This window comes from Musa acuminata, chromosome BXJ1-9, assembly GCF_036884655.1.
Source record: "Musa acuminata AAA Group cultivar baxijiao chromosome BXJ1-9, Cavendish_Baxijiao_AAA, whole genome shotgun sequence".
NCBI classification, from domain to species: domain Eukaryota; kingdom Viridiplantae; phylum Streptophyta; class Magnoliopsida; order Zingiberales; family Musaceae; genus Musa; species Musa acuminata.
Genome location: NC_088335.1, coordinates 33,743,359 through 33,765,000, shown reverse-complemented (window position 1 = coordinate 33,765,000; position 21,642 = coordinate 33,743,359). Strand labels below are relative to the sequence as shown.

Here is a 21,642-nt window from a genome sequence, read left to right as displayed (position 1 = left end):
TATGTTAGGAATGAGTTGGCACGGAGGGGTGAATTAGTACAGTGGTAAAATTATGTCGATTACGAAAATTTCTTTTGTATGATAAAACTAATTTCAGAAATGCTTAACTTTGAAAGCAATAAGAGGAGCGTAGCAAATAATGAGAAGGTAGTTTGCAGTTTAAAATAAATTACTCAAAGTAAAGCAAACCAGATTTTTGTAGTGGTTCATCGTTGTGACCTACATCCACTCCGTCGATTCCTCTTCTGTCGAGGCCACCGGTATCCACTATCGATCTTCTTTCAATAAGCGAAGACCAACTATCTTTTATAGCTCTTTCTTCTTTTATCGGGTTTAGGAGATAACCCTTATACTCCCACTTACTCCTCTCTTAAACTATTCTAACACTTAGATCTTTTGAGAGGAGTTCACACAAGATTACAGTAGCATTTCTTTCTTTTTCACTCTTAATTCTTATGTTAGTTAACCAGGGATGAGAGGGATATTTATAGGCTTCAAGTTGATTCAAACTTGGAGCCTAAAAAGGTCTCATCCAAGTTTTCCTGGGTATTGGCGGTACCACCGTCGTTATTGGGCGGTACTACCGTCGTAGTTCTGACACCGGGCGGTACCACCGCCGGAAAGGGGTGGTACCACCGTTGGCAGCATTCACTACCAGCGATACCACTGCCCAGAATTCCTAGGGCACTATTTCCCAAGCGGTGCCACCACCGGCTATGGCGGTGCCACCGCCAGCCCTAGCGGTGCCACCACCAGTTGGGTTTTCAGCATCTGGTTGGGCCTTGAATCCAGCCCAAACCAGCCTAACTTCGGGCCCAGTTGGCCCTTAATAGAGTTGATGGGATTACCTTCCAATCCCAACTCTAATTATGTGCTAACTACGATTCCTAAGATATATTCTAAGCAAAATAAGTCTGGTTTCTTTCGGCGAGCTTCCGGTGATCTTCTGACGAATTTTCGACATTCTCTCGGCAATGTTCCGGCAAACTCCCGCCAAGTTCCTAGACTTCATGATGATCTTCTTGGTGAGTTTTGATGAGCTTCTTTGGAAAGCTCCTGGACTTCTCAGTTGGTTCTGACAGAACTTCTAACGAACATCCGGACTTTCGACGAACTCTCGAACTCCTAAAGAAATCACGTTCTTGACTTCGGAACATCATTTTACTTTATGCCTTGCTATCATAGTTAATCTTGTAGACATAAAAACATACTTTGATCTAGATAATTTTTACTAAGCATGAATTATGTTGTCCAAAATGTTATTAGTCCATTGACGATTTGTCCGATTCTTCGGCGCATCATCCTCTCTGGCGGCCTATTGCCCAATCGACCAATTGACCTCCGCAACTCCGATATCTTAACACAATATCTGCTCTTCTTGGCCCGATGCTTGAATCCATGGCTCGAAGCCTTCTATCGATATGTCAACCGATACTCAGGCTCGACGTCCAATCTTCTGATGTGTTTTCCTTCGACCCAACATGATTCTTCCTGCTTTAATTGTCTCTCCCTGATCGAAGCATCCTGTGTCACTCAAAATACAGATCAAAACATAAATACTATTAATTAGTTTCATCATCAAAATCCGAGATTCAACAATCTCTCCCTTTTTGATGATGACAACCAATTGATGACGAAGTTAACCTTAACTCCCGGAGTTTAAACAAACTCCCCCTATCAATATGCCATATTGATAGAACTCTTAGATTCAAAAATCCAAGCAACATATTATCATAAACTTATGCATAACATTATCATACTTCTCCCCCTTTGTCATCAACAAAAAGGAGAAGTCCAACTATCAAGTATTTAGACATACAAGTTCAAATCATTACATAAAAAAAACATAATATCAAGTTTTATCATCATGTAATTTGTAAGCTAGAAAATTTAGCAAGTTTTACATCATGCAAGTTAGTAAATTTTTCATCACTTTACAATATGCATAATCACCAAATCATCATTAATTTTAAAGATGTACAAGATTACAAATTATGCAAGTTTGTATTTTTGCTTCTTAAGATAGGCAATCTATCAATTTTTTTTTGGTGATGTTCAAGATATCAAGCTCTTTCTTCTCTTTTGAGAAGAGCTATTTTTTTCTTCCTTTGCAAAGTGCAAGCTAGCAAAATTGTACATTATTTTACAACATGCAAGCTAGCAATTTGGCAAGTGTTACTTCTCTTTGAAGTATGAAGGCTAGTAAGTTTTTGAAAAATAATACAAGATATCAAGCTAACAAGATACAATGTTTTTCATGAAGCAAGCTAACAAGTTTTGCATCTTTTTGCGATATAGACGTTTGCAATTTTTGCTTCTCTTTAGATATATAAGCAAGTAAGTAAGCAAGCAAACAAGCAAGCAAGTTTTTGCATCTTCTTGACTTATGCAAGCTAGCTAGCTCCCCCTTTGTCATTATCAAAAAGAAGGGAAGAATATAATTTTGTATCTCTTTTTTCTTTTATAATAATTTTTAAATCATGACAAAGGATAAATAACAAAATGAAAAATCAAGTTATGAATGCCAAAATAATTTTTCATTATGAATATTTCATCATTGCATGTATTATTATCATAAGTTGAAGTATAGCATGTATAATACCAAATCATCATGTATATTTCCAAAATATAAAATGTATGATTCCAAATCATCATTCATAATTACATCAATATTTCAATCATTATTTCAATCATCAAAAATGAAAGATCAAGTCTAAAATTCAAGAGATCAAGATCATAATCCGAAAAATGTATAAGAAGAATTTATATATTTGGAAGATCTAACATGTCTAAGTTTATCATTCAAGCTAGCAATTTTCTTTCTCCCCTTTGTTATTGTAAACAAGGAAGAAGTAGAGTGGCAGAATATAATTTTTACATCGATACTGTACTTATAACATGAGGTTTACAACCACAAATACAAAGGAATTTATATATCATGTTATGAAAGATAATAATATCAAATCATGAATGCCACAAGACATTATTTATTTCCTCGAATCTCTTATTTTTATAAATAATAAAAAGAAACATAGGAGATCAAATGATACAATATCTTGATTCATCCATAAGAAATCTCAAGTTATAAATCTCGAAAAAATAAGATAATGATTTTGATAAAACTCATTCAAATTCAAATCGTCAAAATCATGAAAATCTCATCATTACTTTCAAGAGATTCAAAATGACATAAATAATTTTATTGATCTTTTAGTGAAAAATCGATAAGGTAGGGATTGAGAAGTTTTCAAGAAAAATGCTTTCCTCTTTTTGTTTCAACTTATTAATTGATTTCATATGTTCTTTTCTTTTATGCCAAATCCATGCATCATTCATTAACATCGAAAAAGAACTTTCAAAAGATTGTAAAAATTATCATGCATAAGTTCGAAATATAAACTCGTTAAGCATGTTTTCAAATCATTAAATTTTCATTAAGATATCAAGCATGGTTTCAATCAAAATAAAAAATCATCAAGATATATATTATTTCTTCAAATCATCATGCTTAATTAAATATAAAATTATCAATTATGATACTTACATTATTTCATATAAGCATGCTTTTGTCATTTAAGCCAAATCAAGACATGTATCCTTTTTAAAATCGAAAAAGCTACTTTCATTATGGTAAAAATCGACAATCCATAAATCGCAAGAATCATCATGCATAATTTCGAAAGATAAACTCATTAAGCATGATATTTTTAAGGCATTTTTAAAAATATGATTTCATAAGGCATTTTTAATCAAAATTTTTTTTTTGTTTGTCATAAAACATATAATTTTCATGATTATTTTTAAAATCACTAGAAAGGTAAGCATAATCCAATTTTGTTTTACATTTTTATTATATTATTAAATATAAAATTTTCAAGAAATATTATTAAACTAAATTAAGAATAACTCATGAAAAGCATTATGTAATTTTGAAATAAATTAAGGGAGATTCGTTTGAGTTGTTTACCTTATTATAGAAAGCCGTTAAGGTGTAGTTTGCCACCTCGCCTTTGTTGATTTTCTCCTCGTCTTCGGAGGAGCTCGATTCATCCCAAAGTCCTTTCTTCTTCTTTTTAAGTTCATTTTTAATTTTTGATTCTTGTTTTAAAAATTTTATGAGGAGTTCAAGTTCACCATCACTTGAGCGTATGCTCGAGTGGTCTTCGATTGTTCTAAGTCTGAAATCCTTCCTGTTCTTTGGAAGGTGGTTCTCAAGTTCATCATGTGTCATAAAACTCATTTCATAGGTCATTAAAGACTCAATTAGTTCTTTGATCGGAAAATAGTTTAAGTTCTTTGATTCTTGTATTGCCATTATTTTTGAATCCTAATTTTTAGAAAGAGATCGTAAAATCTTGTTAACAATTTCAAAATTAGAAAAGCATTTGCCAAGAGCTTTTAAAATATTGGCAACATCTATAAAACGGGTGTATATGTCAACAATGGTTTCACTTGGCTTCATTCGAAAAAGTTTAAAAATCATGCATTAAAAGATTTGTCTTAGATTCTTTTACTCTACTTGTGCCGGCACATAGAAACACGATTAAACTTAGTTTTATCTAAAGTACAAAATAGAGCGTTCATAGATCTAGCATTTAAGGAAAAAGTCTTCTTCTCCAAATTATTCCAATGGTTCATTAGAAGAGAAGACCTTTGAAAATCACTTTTGACAATATTCTATAAATTTAAATCCAACGAAAGCAAGAAAACTCTCATTCAAGTTTTTCAATATGTGTAGTCCATCACATTAAACAAGGGAGGACAAATGAGAGAAAGTCTCTCTTGAAAGCTGAAAAGAGCCATTTCTCTTAGGTGTTAAACCAAGTGAGAAATAATGAAGCTCTGATACCAATTGTTAGGAATGAGTCGGCACTTAGAGGGGGGGGGGGGCTTGAATTAGTGTAATGGTAAAATACGTCGGTTACAAAAATTTCTTTCGTACGATAAAATTGATTTTGAAAATGCTTAACTTTGAAAGAAATAAGAGGGGCGTAGCAAATAATGAGAAGGCAGTTTGTAGTTTAAAGTAAATTGCTCAAAGTAAAGCAAACCAGATTTTTGTAGTGGTTCGGTCGTCGTGACCTACATCCACTCCGCCAATTCCTCTTCCGTCGAGGCCACCGATATCCACTATCAGTCTTCGTTTAATAGGCGAAGACCAACTACCTTTTACAGCTCTTTCTTCTTTTACTAGGTTTAGCAGATAACCCTTACACCCCTTACTTCTCTCTTAAACTATTCTAACACTTAGATTTTTTTAGAGGAGTTCACACAAGATTACAATAGCGTTTCTTTCTTTTTCACTCTTAATTCTTGTCTTAGTTAACCAGGGATGAGAGAGGTATTTATAGGCTTCAAGTTGATTCAAATTTGGAGCCTAAAAAGGGTTTCATCATAGGTTTCTTGGGTACTGGTGGTACCACCACCGTTATTGGGCAGTACTACTGCCACAATTCTAACACTGGGCGGTACCACCATCGGACAGGGGTGGTACCACCGCTAGCAACATTCACTATCGGCGGTACCTCCACCCAACCTAGGTAGTACCACCACCCAGAATTCCTGAGGTACTGTTTCCCAGGCGGTGCCACCGTCGATTGGGTTTTCAGCATCCTGGTTGGGCCTTGAATCCGGCCCAAACCAACCTAACTTCGGGCCGTTTGGCCCCTAATAGAGTTGATGTGATTACCTCCTAATTTCAATTCTAATTATGTGCTATCTACGATTGCTAAGACATATTCTAAGCAAAATAAGTTCAGTTTCTTCTGACGAGCTTCCGATGATCTTCCGGCGAACTTCCAACGATCTCTCGATAATGTTCTAGCGGACTTCCGGCAAGCTCCTGGACTTCACAACAATCTTCTTGGTGAGTTTCGATGAGCTTCTTTGGCAAGCTCCTCGACTTCTCGGTTGGTTCCGGAAGAACTTTCAATGAATGTCCGGACTTCTGATGAACTCTTGAACTCCCAACGAAATCGCGTTCTTGACTCTGGAACTTCATTTAGCTTTATGCCTTGCTATCGTAGTTAATCTTGCACACATAAAAACACACTTCGATCTAGACAATTATTACTAAGCATGAATCATGTTTTCCGGCATGTCATTGGTCCATCGATGCTTCATCCGATTCTTCGGCGTATCGTCTTCTCTTGCGGCCTATTGCCCAATCGGCCAGTTGACCTTCACAACTCCAATATCCTTGGTACAATATCTGCTCTTCTTGGCCGATGCCCTAATCCATGGCTCGAAGCCTTCTGTAGATACGTCGATCGATCCTCCGGCCTGACGTCCTGACATGTTTTCCTCTGGTCTAACATGATTCTTCTTGCTTTAATTATCTCTCCCTAATAAAAGCATCCTATATCACTCAAAATGCAGATCAAAATATAAATACTATCAATTGGTTTCATCGTCAAAATCTGAGATTTAACAAGGTATCTATGATGATCCAATTTCATTTTTATAGTCATTGAAAGTATAAATTTTGAAAAATGAGATGATGCTATAAAAAAAAATTAAAATTGATAAATAAAAATCAAGTATGGAATTTATTGAATTGCTTGAATGTTCTAAAAAGGTTGGTTACAGAATTTTTGACCAAACATACTCCAATGATAATATCGAGAGGTATAAGACTGAATTTATTACTAAAGGTTTGAGTCAGAGAAATAACAATGATTATAAAAAAATAAATTTCTCTATTAAAAAAGATTTTTTAGAATTATTATGATTTTATTAGCTCATTATAATTTAAAGTTATACCAAACGAATATGAAATTTTTATTCTAGGTAGTCATAGAAAATGTTTACATTGACCAACTCAAAGGCTTTTCAATTAAAGGGAAGGAATATATGGTGTATCTTCTAACTCGGTGAATTATTATCTCTGTAAAAATTCACTCGACTCATCGACTACGGACGTACTAGGCCACTACGCCGTAGTCCCCAGACGATACAGGGGAATCCAATCCATTGGACCTGTCTGTCCTCAGTTACCATGTACTTATAGTCCCTCATCCATCTAATATCCCAGAGACCGTATATCGAGTATGGTGTTGTCAGACCCATACGGTTTCTACTCAAGTCTCGCTCTAATCGGATTCTCCCGGAGAACTCTTTCTCTCTCAACCCGAATGACCCTGGCTAGGGATTTGTCGGAGCAAGAACACATAGGATATTCCTCTCATGACGCCGAGAGTGGATGATCCTCTATTGATACTCAATAGCCCTCGTAAGGTTGACTACCACTCCCAATGACCAGCTGTACTAGATCTGGGGACAGCCAAACCTATAAGTCTGGTATCAAAGAGTGGAGCACTCATATAGGACATCCTTAGTGTCTCAAGTCTAAGGATCAGATACACCACTAGAACTACGGAATCGCTGTCTGACAATAAGGCATCATCAACCATCCAGCATTCCGTAAGCGGATCAATCAGTGAACTCATTCTCCAATGAGCACCTGTACTATATCCCTAGTGTCCCTACACGAGCAGCTATGAGACCAGCTGCATCCATCATATGGACGGGTATACAGCACACCTGTCTATCCGGTTATCACGATGTCCTTCTCGAGTAACCTATGACCGGGATTATTTATGATGTGTTTAAAGGTGAATCGATCTCATTATCGTGATCTCATCACGATCCGATTCCCATTGCACAAATCCAAGGACATCACAATATATATATGCACATATGCAATTGTCATAAAGTGATATACGCCAAAATATAATAAGCAAAAAGATTATGTATCAAGTCACACGTGCCATCACTCACGTGATTGGCTTGCTGGGCACCTATGACTAGTAGTTAAGTATGCAAGATTAACTATGATAGCCTAAAAACATAAAGCAAGGAAACCAAAGTCAAGTTCGATGGGTGTTTGAGAGTCCAAAGATTCGTCGGAGATGCTGCCGGAGCCAACCGAGAAGAAATCGAGGACGTGTTGGAGTTTTCGAAAGTCTATCAAAGAGATCGTTGGAGGTTCACGGAGATCACCGAGAAGGCTCAGCTACTCACTGAACTCGCCATAAGATCGGGAGCCTACTGAGAGTCCGCCAGAAGAAATCCGAAGGTGCATCGGAAGTCCGTCGGAAGATCGTCGGAATGCTCGCCGGAACGAGACTCGACGTTTGCCGTTTTAAAACTTGCTTAGGACTATGTTTTCAGTTGTGTAGTTTGCATGTAATTAAGGTTAGGATTAAGGGATAATCCTATATCCTGGTTAGGGACCAATTGGGCCCGAATGTGACCTGGTTTGGGCCGGACTTGAAGCCCAACCAGTGACCCGTAAGGTCGGGCGGTGGTACCGTCGGACTGGGCGGTGGCACTGCCCAGCACCCGAGAGTTCGGGCGGTGGCACCACCCAGAACCCGAGAGTTCCGGCGGTGGAACCGCCAAAACTTTGTCAATGTTGAAATTGACAGGCAGTGGCACTGCCAACCTCGGAAACCCAAGAGAATTCAAAATTTGGAGCCCAAATTTGAATCCTCTTGGGGCCTATAAATACCCCTCAATTCTCAGCAGAGAATACAACTCTTGAGAAGCAATAGATTGAGATAAAAGCCTTAGCAAAGTCTTTAGCAAGTCTTGTTTTCAATTGCTTGAGTGTTCACCTCCTTCTTTCTCGTTGAAAATTTGTAAGAGTGTAAACCACTGTAAAAGGTTGTAAGAGGGGTATTTGTCCTTCCCCTTCAAAGTGATTTGCTAGTGAAAGTTGGGAGCCTTATCGAAGAAGGTTTTGTAAGTGGATGTAGGTCATTTTAACCAAACCACTTTAAATTGGTGTGTTTCTTGAATGTATGAGTTCTTACTTTCCTAAAATTGTTATTTATACTACTGCTAGCTTTCGGTTTTCTTCTACTCAAGTTACCATCAAAATGAAATCTCCTTGTATTTACGAATTCATTCTTAAACTTATAAGTTTTAATCCGCTGCACTAATTCACCCTCCCCCTCTTAGTGCCGTTTCGATCCTAACAAAAAACTGCGTGTCAAGTCACACGTGTCATCACTCACGTGATTGGCTTGTAGAGCACTTATGATTAGCATTATGATCCTCTGATTATTCTGGAGAAGATTTACTATAAATATGTTATCATTATTGGTGATAGTGGAAGTTTGAAATGGATTACGGTCCTGTGATTTTTTTCGTATTGGGTTTTTCACATAAAAAATTTATTATCTTACTTTGTGACTGATTTATTATTCTACTATTTATGCTGCTCTATTTATTATTTATTTTTTTATAATAAATTAATATTTTGATGAGGAATCCATGACATACAAATAGGAAAAAGAATTATTCCGTTACAGTAGTTTTACCCAACAATGGCCGACCATAAGCTCTACAAGGTTGGCATCCAGGCTGCACGTGACCAACATGACGAAGCCACTTGGGCAACATGTTGGCTCTATGATGCTAACATGCTAACTCTACATTGCTGGCATGGTGGAGCCACTTGGTCGATACGCCGACTCCACGTGGCTGACACAACTGAGTCAATGCCACCTTAGCATTGCACGAATGCCCCATGGAGTGGAACCAGCTAGCTGTGCTCAATTGGTGCCACGTAGAGGAAAGCTGCACAATCTCATATTTGATGCAAGCTAGTGATGTTACAACTAGATTCAATGCCCCGTAATCACACAACTCGTGCAGTAGACAGATATAATGATTCCAAACATCTACTATAAAAGAAGATTCACGGATATGTGTCAAGACATTGAGTACAACCATACGTCCGACTTGTAAACTTAGACATCGAAAATACATTATCGGGAGTGCCCCGACACAGTTTTATAAGATTCAGATGAATTGCTTGAAGAAGTTCATCTTGAAGTTGGCATGGATAAGGAACTAAGTTGAATCCGATATGGCTTTCCATTACAACCACAATCTGCACTAATAATATGCACCAGAATAGAAGGATCAAACGGTTTTTGCACCTAAATAAACCTATAAAGACATACCTGAATTATTAAATATTGGTTCATTAAGGAATAACATGGGCAAGCTTCAAATCTAGCAAGAACATTGTAGCTTTCAGGTTGGCTATACATGATCACAACAAAATATTAGTTTACAATTTTACATTTAAATTAAATCACCTATTTTCTTCATCATGAATCTACCCCAGTGACTCATGCAGAGAACAATTCCGGATTTTGTATTTAATACCCAACCAAGAATCAATTCAACCACACAAAATTAATTGGCTCCTATATATACCTTACAAACTCTTCATTCATCAAGCTAGAGATCTTTTGATCTTATCTCTGATTCTCTCATCAATCACCTTGGTCCAGACAGCTCCATGGCTTCAACCAGCAATGAGTCATCAGTGACGGTGATGTCTGAGTAGCGATCTGAGTGGAAGTCGGGCACCTTAAGCTTCAGAGCCTCTGTTCTCTGAGATGCTTCCCATCTCTCTGCAAGACCATCACCTTCAAGCATGTGGACCACCTCTGACATTTTCGGTCTGTGGCCTGGGAGATACTGAGTGCACAAGAGCGCAACTTGAACCACCTCCTCGAGCTCTATCCGATCATAGCTCTTCATGTCCTTGTCTACAAGCATGTCAAGCTTCTTTTCCTGGTGCATTTTCTTGATCTGGTTGAAAAATTAACAAAAAAGAATCCTTGTTAGTCATGGATCAAATGACAAGAGTCATGCACATCGATTTTGATGCTTTCAGGAGGCAGTTACGAAAAAAAGCAAGTCATTTGATCTGTGTTGTGTGTACCCAGTCAAGCATGGCACCCTTCTGGTTTGCTGCTTTGCCAAATTCCAGTGCTCTCAAACCAGTAATCAGTTCGAGAAGAAGAATTCCAAATCCAAAAACATCGGTTTTCTCTGAGGATTGCCCCGTTGAAAGATACTCTGGAGCTATATGTCCTACGGTTCCCCGCACAGCAGTAGTCACATGTGTGTCTCTGTGATCTAGAAGTTTTGCAAGTCCAAAGTCTCCTACAACTGCTTCACAGTAGTCGTCGAGCAATATGTTTGCAGCCTTTACATCTCTGTGAATGATCTTCGGGTCACACTGTTCATGTAGGTACATCAAACCCCTTGCAGCTCCCAAAGCTATTCTTTTCCTTGTACTCCAATCTAATGCCGGTTTTGCTGCAAAAAATGAGGAAAAGAAAAAAAGACTCAGTGTTCTGTCATGTATCGATGCTAAAATCTACATATGACTAGAAAAGATCGATGATGAAATTATCAAACTCAGCGGAGCTTTTCTGAAAGTTAATGCATAAACCAAAATATTACATTCTACAGTTTGTTGTTTGTTTACCAAACAGCATCAAGATAACTGCATCAAGCCATATTTTACATCGGGTATCTATTTCCTGACAATCACTGCTCTAGATCACAAATGCCCACCAAGCTCAACTACCACGATAAATTTAATATGACGTAATTTAAGTTTGATTAGTTGTCTCCATTCTTGTTAATCCAAACTTAGTCTTATAATTCCTAACATTTAAATCCACCTGGTCAATTTAGTTGTCCACATGCTACAAAATAATTTCATGATGTTATGAATTCATAAAGCAATTTATTATCCTATGGAGGTTGAATTTATGTTTTGCAGACACATCACTATGATATGATGCATGAAGCTCTCATGTCCAAAAAGATGACCAAAATTTTCACCTTTGAGTCGGGTGGCAACACTTCCATTTGACATATATGGGTAAACAAGAAGCCTTTCAGTAGCAGTAATGCAGAATCCACACAGCCTAAGTAGGTGTCTGTGCACAGCTAAGCTTATCATTTCAACTTCAGTTTTGAATTGAATCTCTCCACCTGCTGCATTTCCATCCTTGAGCCTTTTAACTGCTACTAAGGTTCCATCTTGTAGCTGCCCTTTGTAGACATTTCCGAAGCCACCTTTTCCAAGCAAGTTTTTGCTACTGAAGTTATTTGTTGCAACCTGAAGCTCCCTGAACTGGAATCTTTTCAGGTTACCGAGGCAGACCTCTTCTTTGTGTTGGTCTGAAAAAGGATTTGGTGGTTACTAGAATTAAATCATCAATTACAATGAAATTTCCCAATAAAACAGGTATCATTTTGCAAGCCAGTGAAGAGATGCAGTTCTTTAATTTCACTGCATAATATCTAGTATTTTACCTTTGACATCAAAGAATATCTGTTGATTATGCCTTTGACTGCACCAAATAAATAGCCCAAATGCGAGACTAATGAGACAGATGCTCCCGATGCTGGATGCAAGGGCAAGTATTAGTTTATGTCTTTTGGGCCTTTGTGGAGTTGGATCACCTAAATAAATCAAGAATAATGATCAGGATTCAAGAAAGAAGGCTTCCTTCAGAAAAAATCAAATGATAATGAACTCAAAGGCCTCTTATGTTAAATAATCTGCTTGCAGATGGCAATTGGTTCTCAGCAACTCATCATTTTATAGCAAAAACTCCCAAGATGATCTTTCCATGCAACAAGATGCAAAACAGACTTGGCTGCTGGTCCTTAATCAGGAAAAGTTTGCTTAGTGCTCCACTAAGAGGGAGAGATCAAATTGAACCCAAAAAATGACAATGAGAAAATTAATCTTTATTTCTTTGTTTTGTTTTTTCGTTGAGGTAATCAAATTGGTATGTGCTTAGTTTGAAAAAGAATTATATATTACTAAAATGTAAGAGCAGAACAATTGTAAAAGCTAAAAAAGATGGATTACAGAATTATAATGCCTTAAAAGACAATTTTTTTTCATTTCATCAACACAGCAATGCAATAGCTGCAAATAACTATTGAAGGAATTTTTCTAAGCAAAGGCTGCTCTGGACCAAGAAGATAATTTGTAAGGGGGAAAGGTTAATTGTTATTCTTCTGGTCTCATTTAAGTTGTGATTGATTTTCCTAGAAAGTTCCTCTAACAATCTAGATAGCTCCTGAGGAGACTCATAGTAAGGATCAGGCTGGTGGATGACCAAGAATGCCGGTGTTCAGGGGGAACTAGTAAGGCAGTGACCTTGATCAACTTAAGAGAAGAATGTGGTGAATTGGCTGCTAGTTCAGTTTTTTATGTTGATTTTAACCAGGTCAATACTTGGAGCTAGAGCTTCTTTAAACAATGTGCTTTAGGAAACTAATGAGGCAAACCCCTTCAAACATGAAAGCATAAAATGAAATGTTGCAGAAATTCATATGCACTATCGTTCATGCTCGAAATCATATGGCAATTTGTTTGTTGAGAAAAACTCTAGAAGTAGAATGAAACTAGAAAACATTTAGCTGGAAAATTCTATCTCAGATGGTACCCTGAGAAACAGTAATGTTGAAGGACATTGGCAATGGCATCGTTCCATAGCACTCTTTCTCCATACCAGTCGGACAGATCAAAGGATTTCCGACAATGCTGCATGAAATGTAAAAGACTGTTTTAGTCTTACATCAGTCACTGCAGTTGCGGATCGATCTCGAGCCTCAGAGAGGCAAACAAATGATTGTCTGCCACTTATCAACCCAATGTTAGAAGGATATGATGCAGTACAGCAGAAATGTAAAAGATTTACTTGAATGTTCTCCCTGGTAACTTTGGCATAGGGCCACTCAAATTGTTGTAAGACAGGTCCCTGAAGCATAAATACCACAAGATCTTCTTGGTTACAAACATCGATCCAAGCATGAAGCTACTTAGTGCATGAAGATTCAGAAACCAGTGGACTAACATGAACGCAAGTTGAGTGATGTTCACCAAAGACAGAGGAAATTCCCCAGAGAGACTATTGTTGTTGAGCCTCCTGCTCAATCACCAAACGCAACATAAGAAAGGAAGTGTTGGTGACCCCATGATTCAAAACCATCGGATTATTGCAAAACGCTTCTTTTGTGCTTATGGCTTTCTTCACTTACAGGTACTGAAGTCCTCTCAGATTGCCCAAGGAAGTAGGTATTGCACCAGAGAATTCGTTGTTGGAGAGATCAAGGGTGTGAAGCCCGAAGAGCTTCCCAATCTCTGGAGGTATTGACCCAGATATGTTGTTGTTCTGCAGGAGCCTGCAAATGTAGTCAAGACATGAGAAAGAAAGATTAAGATTTGATTGATCAGCTCCAACTATCACAAAGAACTCACACAACTTCGAGATTTGTCAGATTTCCTATGCTTGGGGAAAGTGTGCCTGATAGATTCTGGCTTGGAGTTCCTCTGCCAAAAATGTCACAAGAATAACTCTAAATCACCTACGCCTCTTCCAAAGAGAACCAGTTTCTCAAGCTAATATGACCGCAGCTACCATGAAAGAAAAAGAAAGAAAGAACAAAAGGTGGAATAACATCATCTACCAATTCACTTGTCGTGATACTTACAGCCCAATGACCAGGTTCTCAGGTGAGCATGTAACCATGGTCCAGCTGCATGGATCAACAGAGTCCTGGTCCCAGTTCTCTAGAACGCCATGAGGATCCTCAAGAGAAGCCTTGATGCCCATCAGAGCTTGCACTGAAACAGAGTCCAATACCAAAAGAGTAAAGGAAAGAAAAAAAATATCAACTCGATCTATTGAAGAAACTGAAAGGGGAAGAAGAATCGAGGCAGCGGCATGTCATGAATGCATTACCTTCAAAGTTAACACCTTTAGGGGAGAGCATAGCAGTTGCAGTAACCCAGGGCCAGAAGAAGAGCACCCAAAGCATCAAAGCTCTACCATCGTCCACTTCCATTGAACTCAGAGGCTATGAAGAATACCAGCAAGAGGAGAGATGTGGATGGGTTCAAGGCCGTTTCTGATCTTTAGCTGGGCTTTTTTGCTCAGCAGAAAAAGGTAGATTTCTTGCATGACTTCCTCATGTCAGGAGCCATGGCAGCTTACCAGTGGGATCTGATGCCATGACAAAAGAAAGCCACAGACAGGAAGGAGGTTGAAGAGATAGAGAGATATGTGGAGTGAGTTCTAGGAGTGCAATGCTCCAAAGGAATCAGAATGAAAGTTTTTGGTGGGTCACAGTGAGCAATGTGGTTTGGCAAGTGTGTTAGGGAGAATTTTGTGACTGATCAAAGAATAGCAAGATCTGATTTTTATTGGATACGTTGGATATGCCCACTGATGTGAGATATGATGCATTTTAAGAAGACAACAAAGTAATGTGACGGACAGACACCGGTACATTTTTCCTTCGAAGCAATTAAACAACAAGGACTTGATCATAGCATTTTGAATGAATTGAGAACCTTATTGGATTATGAAGAGTGGTAATGATTCTGGTCTCCAAAGGGCAGTATAATAATATGTGTTATCATTGATCGAAGCCCTCTTTTGCATCAGTTCCAGCTACTGCTGTGGTCATTGTTTCCATGGGCTGCAATGATGACATTTTGGAATCATAGAATAATATCACCGCAATATATGATCCTCAACTTTACATCGAACACAAGCAAATGTGGGCAAATTCCATCTCACCTTCAACTTTGTTTCGTCATTGATCAAATGCAAGACCTTGAAAAGGAGATCCTTTGATCCTGTGATCCAGAAAAAAGAAAGAGTGAACCGACTTTTGTCCCTTTCAGTCAGCAATGATGTCTGAATCCATCGGTAGGAACAATGTATTAGGGCTTCAGAATATGAAATGACAAGTTGCAAAGAGGAAAGAACAGGGGCTTTTAATCCGAGTGCAAGTGGAAGAAACGAAGGGAAAGGCAATATTAAAAGGAGGAGTTGGTGTTGTTTACGCCATGGGAATCCAACGTTTGCTAGGTTTGGCCATCCGGTAAAGTCACAGATCCACAAACAAAAGGATGGGCTGAGGACTCAGCCGTGCCTTGTTGCAGTCTCGTGATGCGTGTATGAGCATATCTTTGTTGGATTGTCCTGTCCTTTATTAGATGCAGTGCTGTATGTACACACACTCTTATCACTCTCTCTCTTCCAAATGCAACTCCTCTTCTATGATGAAGACGATCAGATCACACACAGACACGGCAGTGGTACTTGCAGTTCACTGTGAAACCACAAACCACGCAGTATCAAACAGCAGCAGGTACGAAATGGTAAACAAAAGAGAGAGCAGGCATTCAAAAGCGAAAGCTGCCGTCTCGCCTGCCTTCTTTCATCTTTTCTTCTTGCTTTTCCATCGCAGGATGAAATTGGATGTGGCATATATTCTTTCTCCTTGAGTTGAGAGATAAAAGCGGAAAGTAGCTCTCCTTAATGAATGCTTAAGATGCGAGGAATGGATGAATAAACGAGAAGGATGGAAGCATAAGGGAATCAAAGAATTATTCTTGGATTTTAAGTTTGATGACTATGAAAAATCATTTTGGTACTCTAAATTGATGTACATAGTATATGTAATAGCAGATAAGATTTCCTTAACTGTATAAGAAAATCTTTCTACTCTGAAATCATTCCTCTTAACCTGTATAAATAGGGAGAGAACAACTTCAATAAAAACATCTTCTTCAGTAATTTCTGTCTTCTATTCTCCTTTAACATGGTATCAAAGCTATCACCGTAAAGGCCACTTCTAAACATCTCGAAGTGGACCAGCTTCCTCAGCCGCGACTCCATCACAACCACTCCCCCCTCCGTCGCTGCTCCCGTCGTGACCACACCCGGCATCGTCGTCAGGCGGCAGCAATAGCGGCATCTTCATTGCTGTGGCATTTTCCACGGAGAACGGTGGATGCTACAACTTCCTCTCCATAAGCAAACGGTGGATGCTCCTTCCCTCTTCTCCTCCCTTCGCTGGCGGCATTCTTTACTGTCGCCTTTCCTCTACCGGTTCCTGTAGAAGCAAAGCCGACGTAGCCTCGCGACCGATTGCTTCCTGGCCAGCGGCCTCTCCTCCTCGTTCTCGCATCTCGCTCGAGCGAGAAGGGTCGCGACTGTTCTGCCTCGCCATCCTCAATTGGCTCGCCCTCCATCAGCTTGGCCAACTGATCTCCGTCACCCGTGACCTTGCCGCGCTACCCCGCACTACGTCCAAGAACTGCTAGCCCCATCCCCAAATCCTTGACCTCGCTGCCAACAACCTCGCTGGGCCCGACCTGGCATCGCTAAGCAAGCTGCGGGTCTTGGCCGGCTGCTAACTCCGCTCATTGCTGTAGTTGGCACGAAGTCGCAATAGCCTCCTCTGTCATAGTAGCCTCCTCTACCGTAGCAGCCTTATCTACCGTAGCAGTTGCAGTAGAGATGCATAGTTGATCATTGTAGATTTCTCCTCCTCCAGCCTCTTCCTCTGCCACAGCAGCCATAACAGCTGCGGCCGTAACAGTCACAACCATGGCAGCAGTGATGTGCTCTTGCTCTTCTCACAAGCCTCCTCCCTCCCTCCTCCTTTTCTATAAAGATCCCTCTTCAGTAAAAAAAAAAAAAAAAAAGAGAGAGAGAGAAAAAAAAAAGTTTGGGATGTCTTCATTATCTTCTTCTGATATTCCAATTACTATTTCTGCAGGAACTCATAGTACTTCTCCTACAGGGCTTATCTCCATCAATGCTGCTACGCTAATCCCTTTCAAGTTATCAAATGATGGCAACTATGTATCCTAGCGGGCTCAGTTTTCTAATCTCTTATTTGGATACGACTTACTCGGCTATGTTGACGACTCCTTCAATTGTCCGCCAGCCATGATCAACATCCCCAGAGAACCTAGTCCAGTACCAAATCCGGCTCACAAATTGTGGCTGCATTAAGATCGTCTCATCCTCAAAGCTATTCAAGCCTCCATTGCTTGAACCATCAGTCCATTGATACCCTCATGTGGGACTGCTACTGAAGCATGGTCTAAACTGCAAACTACTGTAGCAAATCATTCGCATACTCGTAAGCTCAGTCTTCTATCCAAGCTAATGATGACAAAACAAGAGGGAAGTACTATCACTGATTATCTACAAAATATCAAAGTTATCTTTACCTCCTTCTCGGCCAAGTGACACTCACGTACCTCCACCTGACCCAGCCTGTGTCAATGACTCTCAATCGCTTATTCTAACAACTCAACCTCACGGTCCCGTAGTCTCTAACCATCCTATGATCACACGCTCTAAGAGTGGTATTTTTAAAACACGTTAGATCCTTGACCTACATGCTATCATAGATTCCTCATCCACCACTGTTGAACCCACCACCTTCCCTCAAGCCCAAAAATCTCCGCATTAGCATACTGCCATGCGTGAGAAATATAATGCCCTCCTCCATAACTCAACATGGGATCTAGTACCCTCTCATCTTATGCAAAACATCATCAAGTGTAAGTGGGTCTTTCGAATTAAGCGGAACTCAGATGGCTCTATAGCTCGATATAAGGTATGCCTCGTTGCCAAAGGGTTTCATCAAAGACTTAGAGTTGATTTCACTGAGACATTAAGTCTCATTGTTAAGCCAACTACAATCAGACTTATCTTGAGTTTGGCCACAACTAAGGGCTGATAATTATGACAATTGGATGTTAATAATACCTTTTTACAAAGGAATCTAACCAAAGCTATTTTTATGCAACAACCTCCTGGTTTCACTTATCCTCAGTATCCAGGGCATGTTTGCAAACTATGAAAAACTATTTATGGACTTTGTCAGGCTCCAAGAGCTTGGTACATAGAACTTGGCTCTTTTCTTACTTCAGTTAGCTTTCTCAACTCCAAATCTGATACCTCGTTATTTCTACGACAACACTATGGTAACACAATATATATTCTAGTATATGTGGTTGACATCATTATCAGAGGCAACAATCTCGTAGAAATCCAAATGTTCATCAAACATTTGGTAGATCGGTTCTCGCTCAAAGATCTAGGACCCTTGAACTACTTTCTAGGCGTAGAAGCTATATTCACATCCTCTGGTCTCTTTCTCTTATAAAAAAAGTACATTCAAGATTTATTATCAAAAACAAATATGCAGGACGTAAATACGGTTACAACTCCTCTCTTTGCTAGTGGCTCTCTTAAATTATCTGATGGAAGTCATACTACGGAGTCCACTCAATACCGACAAGTCATTGGCTCCTTACAGTACTTAACTCTTACCCGTCTGGACATCTCATTTGCAGTCAACAAATTATCACAGTTTATGTAGAGGCCATCTACTATTCACTGGTCTACGGTCAAACAAATCCTACGATATCTTAAGGGAACCCTCAATCATAGTCTCTTTCTTCGTAAATACTCTCCACTTCATCTTCATGCATTTGCTGACACCGATTGGGCAGGCAATGTTGATAATCGAATATCCACATCGGGGTATATTATCTTTCTTGGCGCTAATCCAATTAGAGTTCTAAGAAGCAAAAGATAATCGCACGGTCTACAACTGAAGCTGAATACCGTGCCATCGCCACTGCCACTGTAGAACTCAATTAGGTCACAAATCTGCTCAAAGAACTCAACATCAGGTCCACTCCTATAATATATTGTGATAATGTCGGAGCTACCTATCTGTGTGCTAATCTGGTATTCTACTCTCGTATGAAACATATTGCTATCGACTTCCACTTTGTGTGAGATCAAGTTGTCCGCCGTCAACTTAGTATTTCTCATGTATATACGACTGATCAATTAGCCGACTTACTCATGAAGTCTCTCACTCGTAAACTATTTACATTGCATCGATCCAAGATTGGTATCCTTGATAGGAGCACCATCTTATGGGGGTATGATAACAAATAAAATTTTTTTAGCTGTATGAGGAAATATCTCTACTCTACTCTGTTGAGAGAAATCTACCCTCTTAACCTGTATAAATAGGGAGAGAACAGCTTAAGTAAAACATCTTCCTTTAACAGTATATTTTAGCATGAACAGTATCCTGCAGATTTCTGTTCTATCATGAGCACCTGATGCCAGCTCAAAGTAAATTGCTGAGCTTTGACTGGTGAATCATTCAGTCTTATCCATTTGGATGATTGGTGAATCCATTCATGTGCTGATTCTGATGCTGTTTCTTGCGGATGGCATTGCAGGATGAAGCTGCTTTTGCCTCTCAAATGCACAAACGCATGATGCGCTGCCTGTGCATGGACACTGTGGGCTCTGATAAGAGCTTCCCTTCCGTATTCCACCACTGAGATTCTTCTTCATCTATTCACCTCGTCAAATGTGGCATGTTCTCTTTATCAAGCTTGGCAGTAAGATATCCATCCATGTTCTCAATTCCTTGGTTGCATGGCTTTAAAGTTTTCTTGTGTGTTCTACGTTTTGGATGTTGACGAAATATTATTAAGAGAACATCACCCAAGATTAATGGGGTTAACAAGGGTTAGTTCTCTCAAAAATTGACTGCTCCCTTTGGCAACTTTTACAAAAGAAAGAAAGATGGCATACTTTTCTTCCCCAGTGCCTTTTCCTATGAACATATGGGGAATCCTCCTCAACTTTTAAGCATGAAACATGGCCTCAAACTTTGCCAAAGGAGCTCATGAAAAAGCTGACTTTGGGACTTCTAAGTGCATTTGTTTGAATCTCAAAGTTTATCAATCAGCAAAAGCACTTGATAGCTGAAACATATGGAGATTTTTTTTTTCCCTGTTCTAATCCAGTGTGTGAATTACGAAGAACCAACAATGATATTAATGATTTAAAAAGGTTAAAGGTGAATGATGCTGATGCGTAGTGGATCAAAGCTAGGTAGTGGCAGGTTGAGGAGAAAGAGAAGTGGACCAATGGGAATCCCTTTTTGCAGCATCGGGTTTACAAATGAATGTGCAGTCCAAGGGACATATTTTCCTTCTCTCATCACCCCTCCACCCACTTTGCACTGCTTTCTAAAGCGTGCAGCTCTGCCCATTTTGTTCTCTCGCCCAAGACAGACCTCTCGAGAACGGCTAAAAGAAACACAACAATACCTGCTACCTGGAATGCTTCTCCCTGTCCAAGAAGAATGTTTGAGCCTTCTATTAGCTATCACAATGATTCCCTTGGATTCTCTTTCCTAGAGGAAGGAGTTCATTGTGGAGTATTCCTCTGAGTGTCTCAAATAATAGTACATTGAATCTATCATGTTACCCAGAACAGTCAAAGGAGTGACGATTCAATGGCATGATAGTGAGTTATATATGAGTAGTACATCAAAAGTAGGCCAAGATAAGTAGAATACAGAGGCCATGTATTTACCAATTCGTTGTGGTATTTAGCTGGAGCCTTAGTTAAAACGCGTGTTTGGAATAATCCAAAAGCAACATCTGTGTTTACAGATTAGAACAAGGACAATTATTCCTGGGTGCTATCTGATGTTACTGGCCAGCTTGCTCTTCAAAAACCAGGGCCCCTTGTGATGATTGATACCTGCACTGGATGCATGACAAGCTCCCAGTCATTGTTCGTCGACAGATGATATCCACATCCAGTACTGTCATTATTCTTGGATTTGTGTGTCACTTATAAGACACTGTCCCTAACCATGGGTGAAGCAGATCTCAGTCAAATCTCATTGACAACGAGGCATTGTCCTGCATGCTTGTCCCTAAGCTTATGATTGTTATTCTCTAAATAGCAAAGTGGGGGATGTTACCTGTGCATGTGAATGCGTATGTAATTGAAGAGAGTTAAGGGTTCCTTTCAACTCATCATGGTGCAATAAATCCTCATCTCTAACTTTTAAGGTAAAGCTTCTACAGCTACTGACGGATAGACCATAAAGTTGATGAAACTGATCATAAGCCAACATACAGACCAAACAATAACA

The 21,642-nt window shown here is 39.2% G+C and overlaps 1 protein-coding gene across 3 annotated transcripts; it reads right to left on the bottom strand.

Annotated features, from left to right (window-relative positions):
• Positions 1–9,979: 9,979 nt before the first annotated feature.
• Positions 9,980–15,577, bottom strand: LOC103998369 (protein NSP-INTERACTING KINASE 1). 3 transcript variants are annotated; one of them, XM_009419827.3, is made up of 12 exons: positions 15,426–15,575; positions 14,586–15,324; positions 14,335–14,467; positions 14,102–14,173; positions 13,882–14,025; positions 13,698–13,769; positions 13,542–13,601; positions 13,287–13,384; positions 12,139–12,288; positions 11,662–12,003; positions 10,748–11,127; positions 9,980–10,614 (listed from the first exon to the last, which is right to left on the bottom strand). In XM_009419827.3, exons 2-12 carry the CDS (start codon positions 14,686–14,688, stop codon positions 10,297–10,299), a joined length of 1,872 nt encoding a protein of 623 aa, XP_009418102.2. In that variant the 5' UTR covers positions 14,689–15,324; positions 15,426–15,575; the 3' UTR covers positions 9,980–10,296. The 3 variants fall into 3 exon arrangements, with proteins under 3 accessions (XP_009418102.2, XP_064939575.1, XP_064939574.1); XM_065083503.1 differs by lacking the exon at positions 12,139–12,288 and having other exon boundaries at positions 15,426–15,577; XM_065083502.1 differs by lacking the exon at positions 14,102–14,173 and having other exon boundaries at positions 15,426–15,577.
• Positions 15,578–21,642: the final 6,065 nt, after the last annotated feature.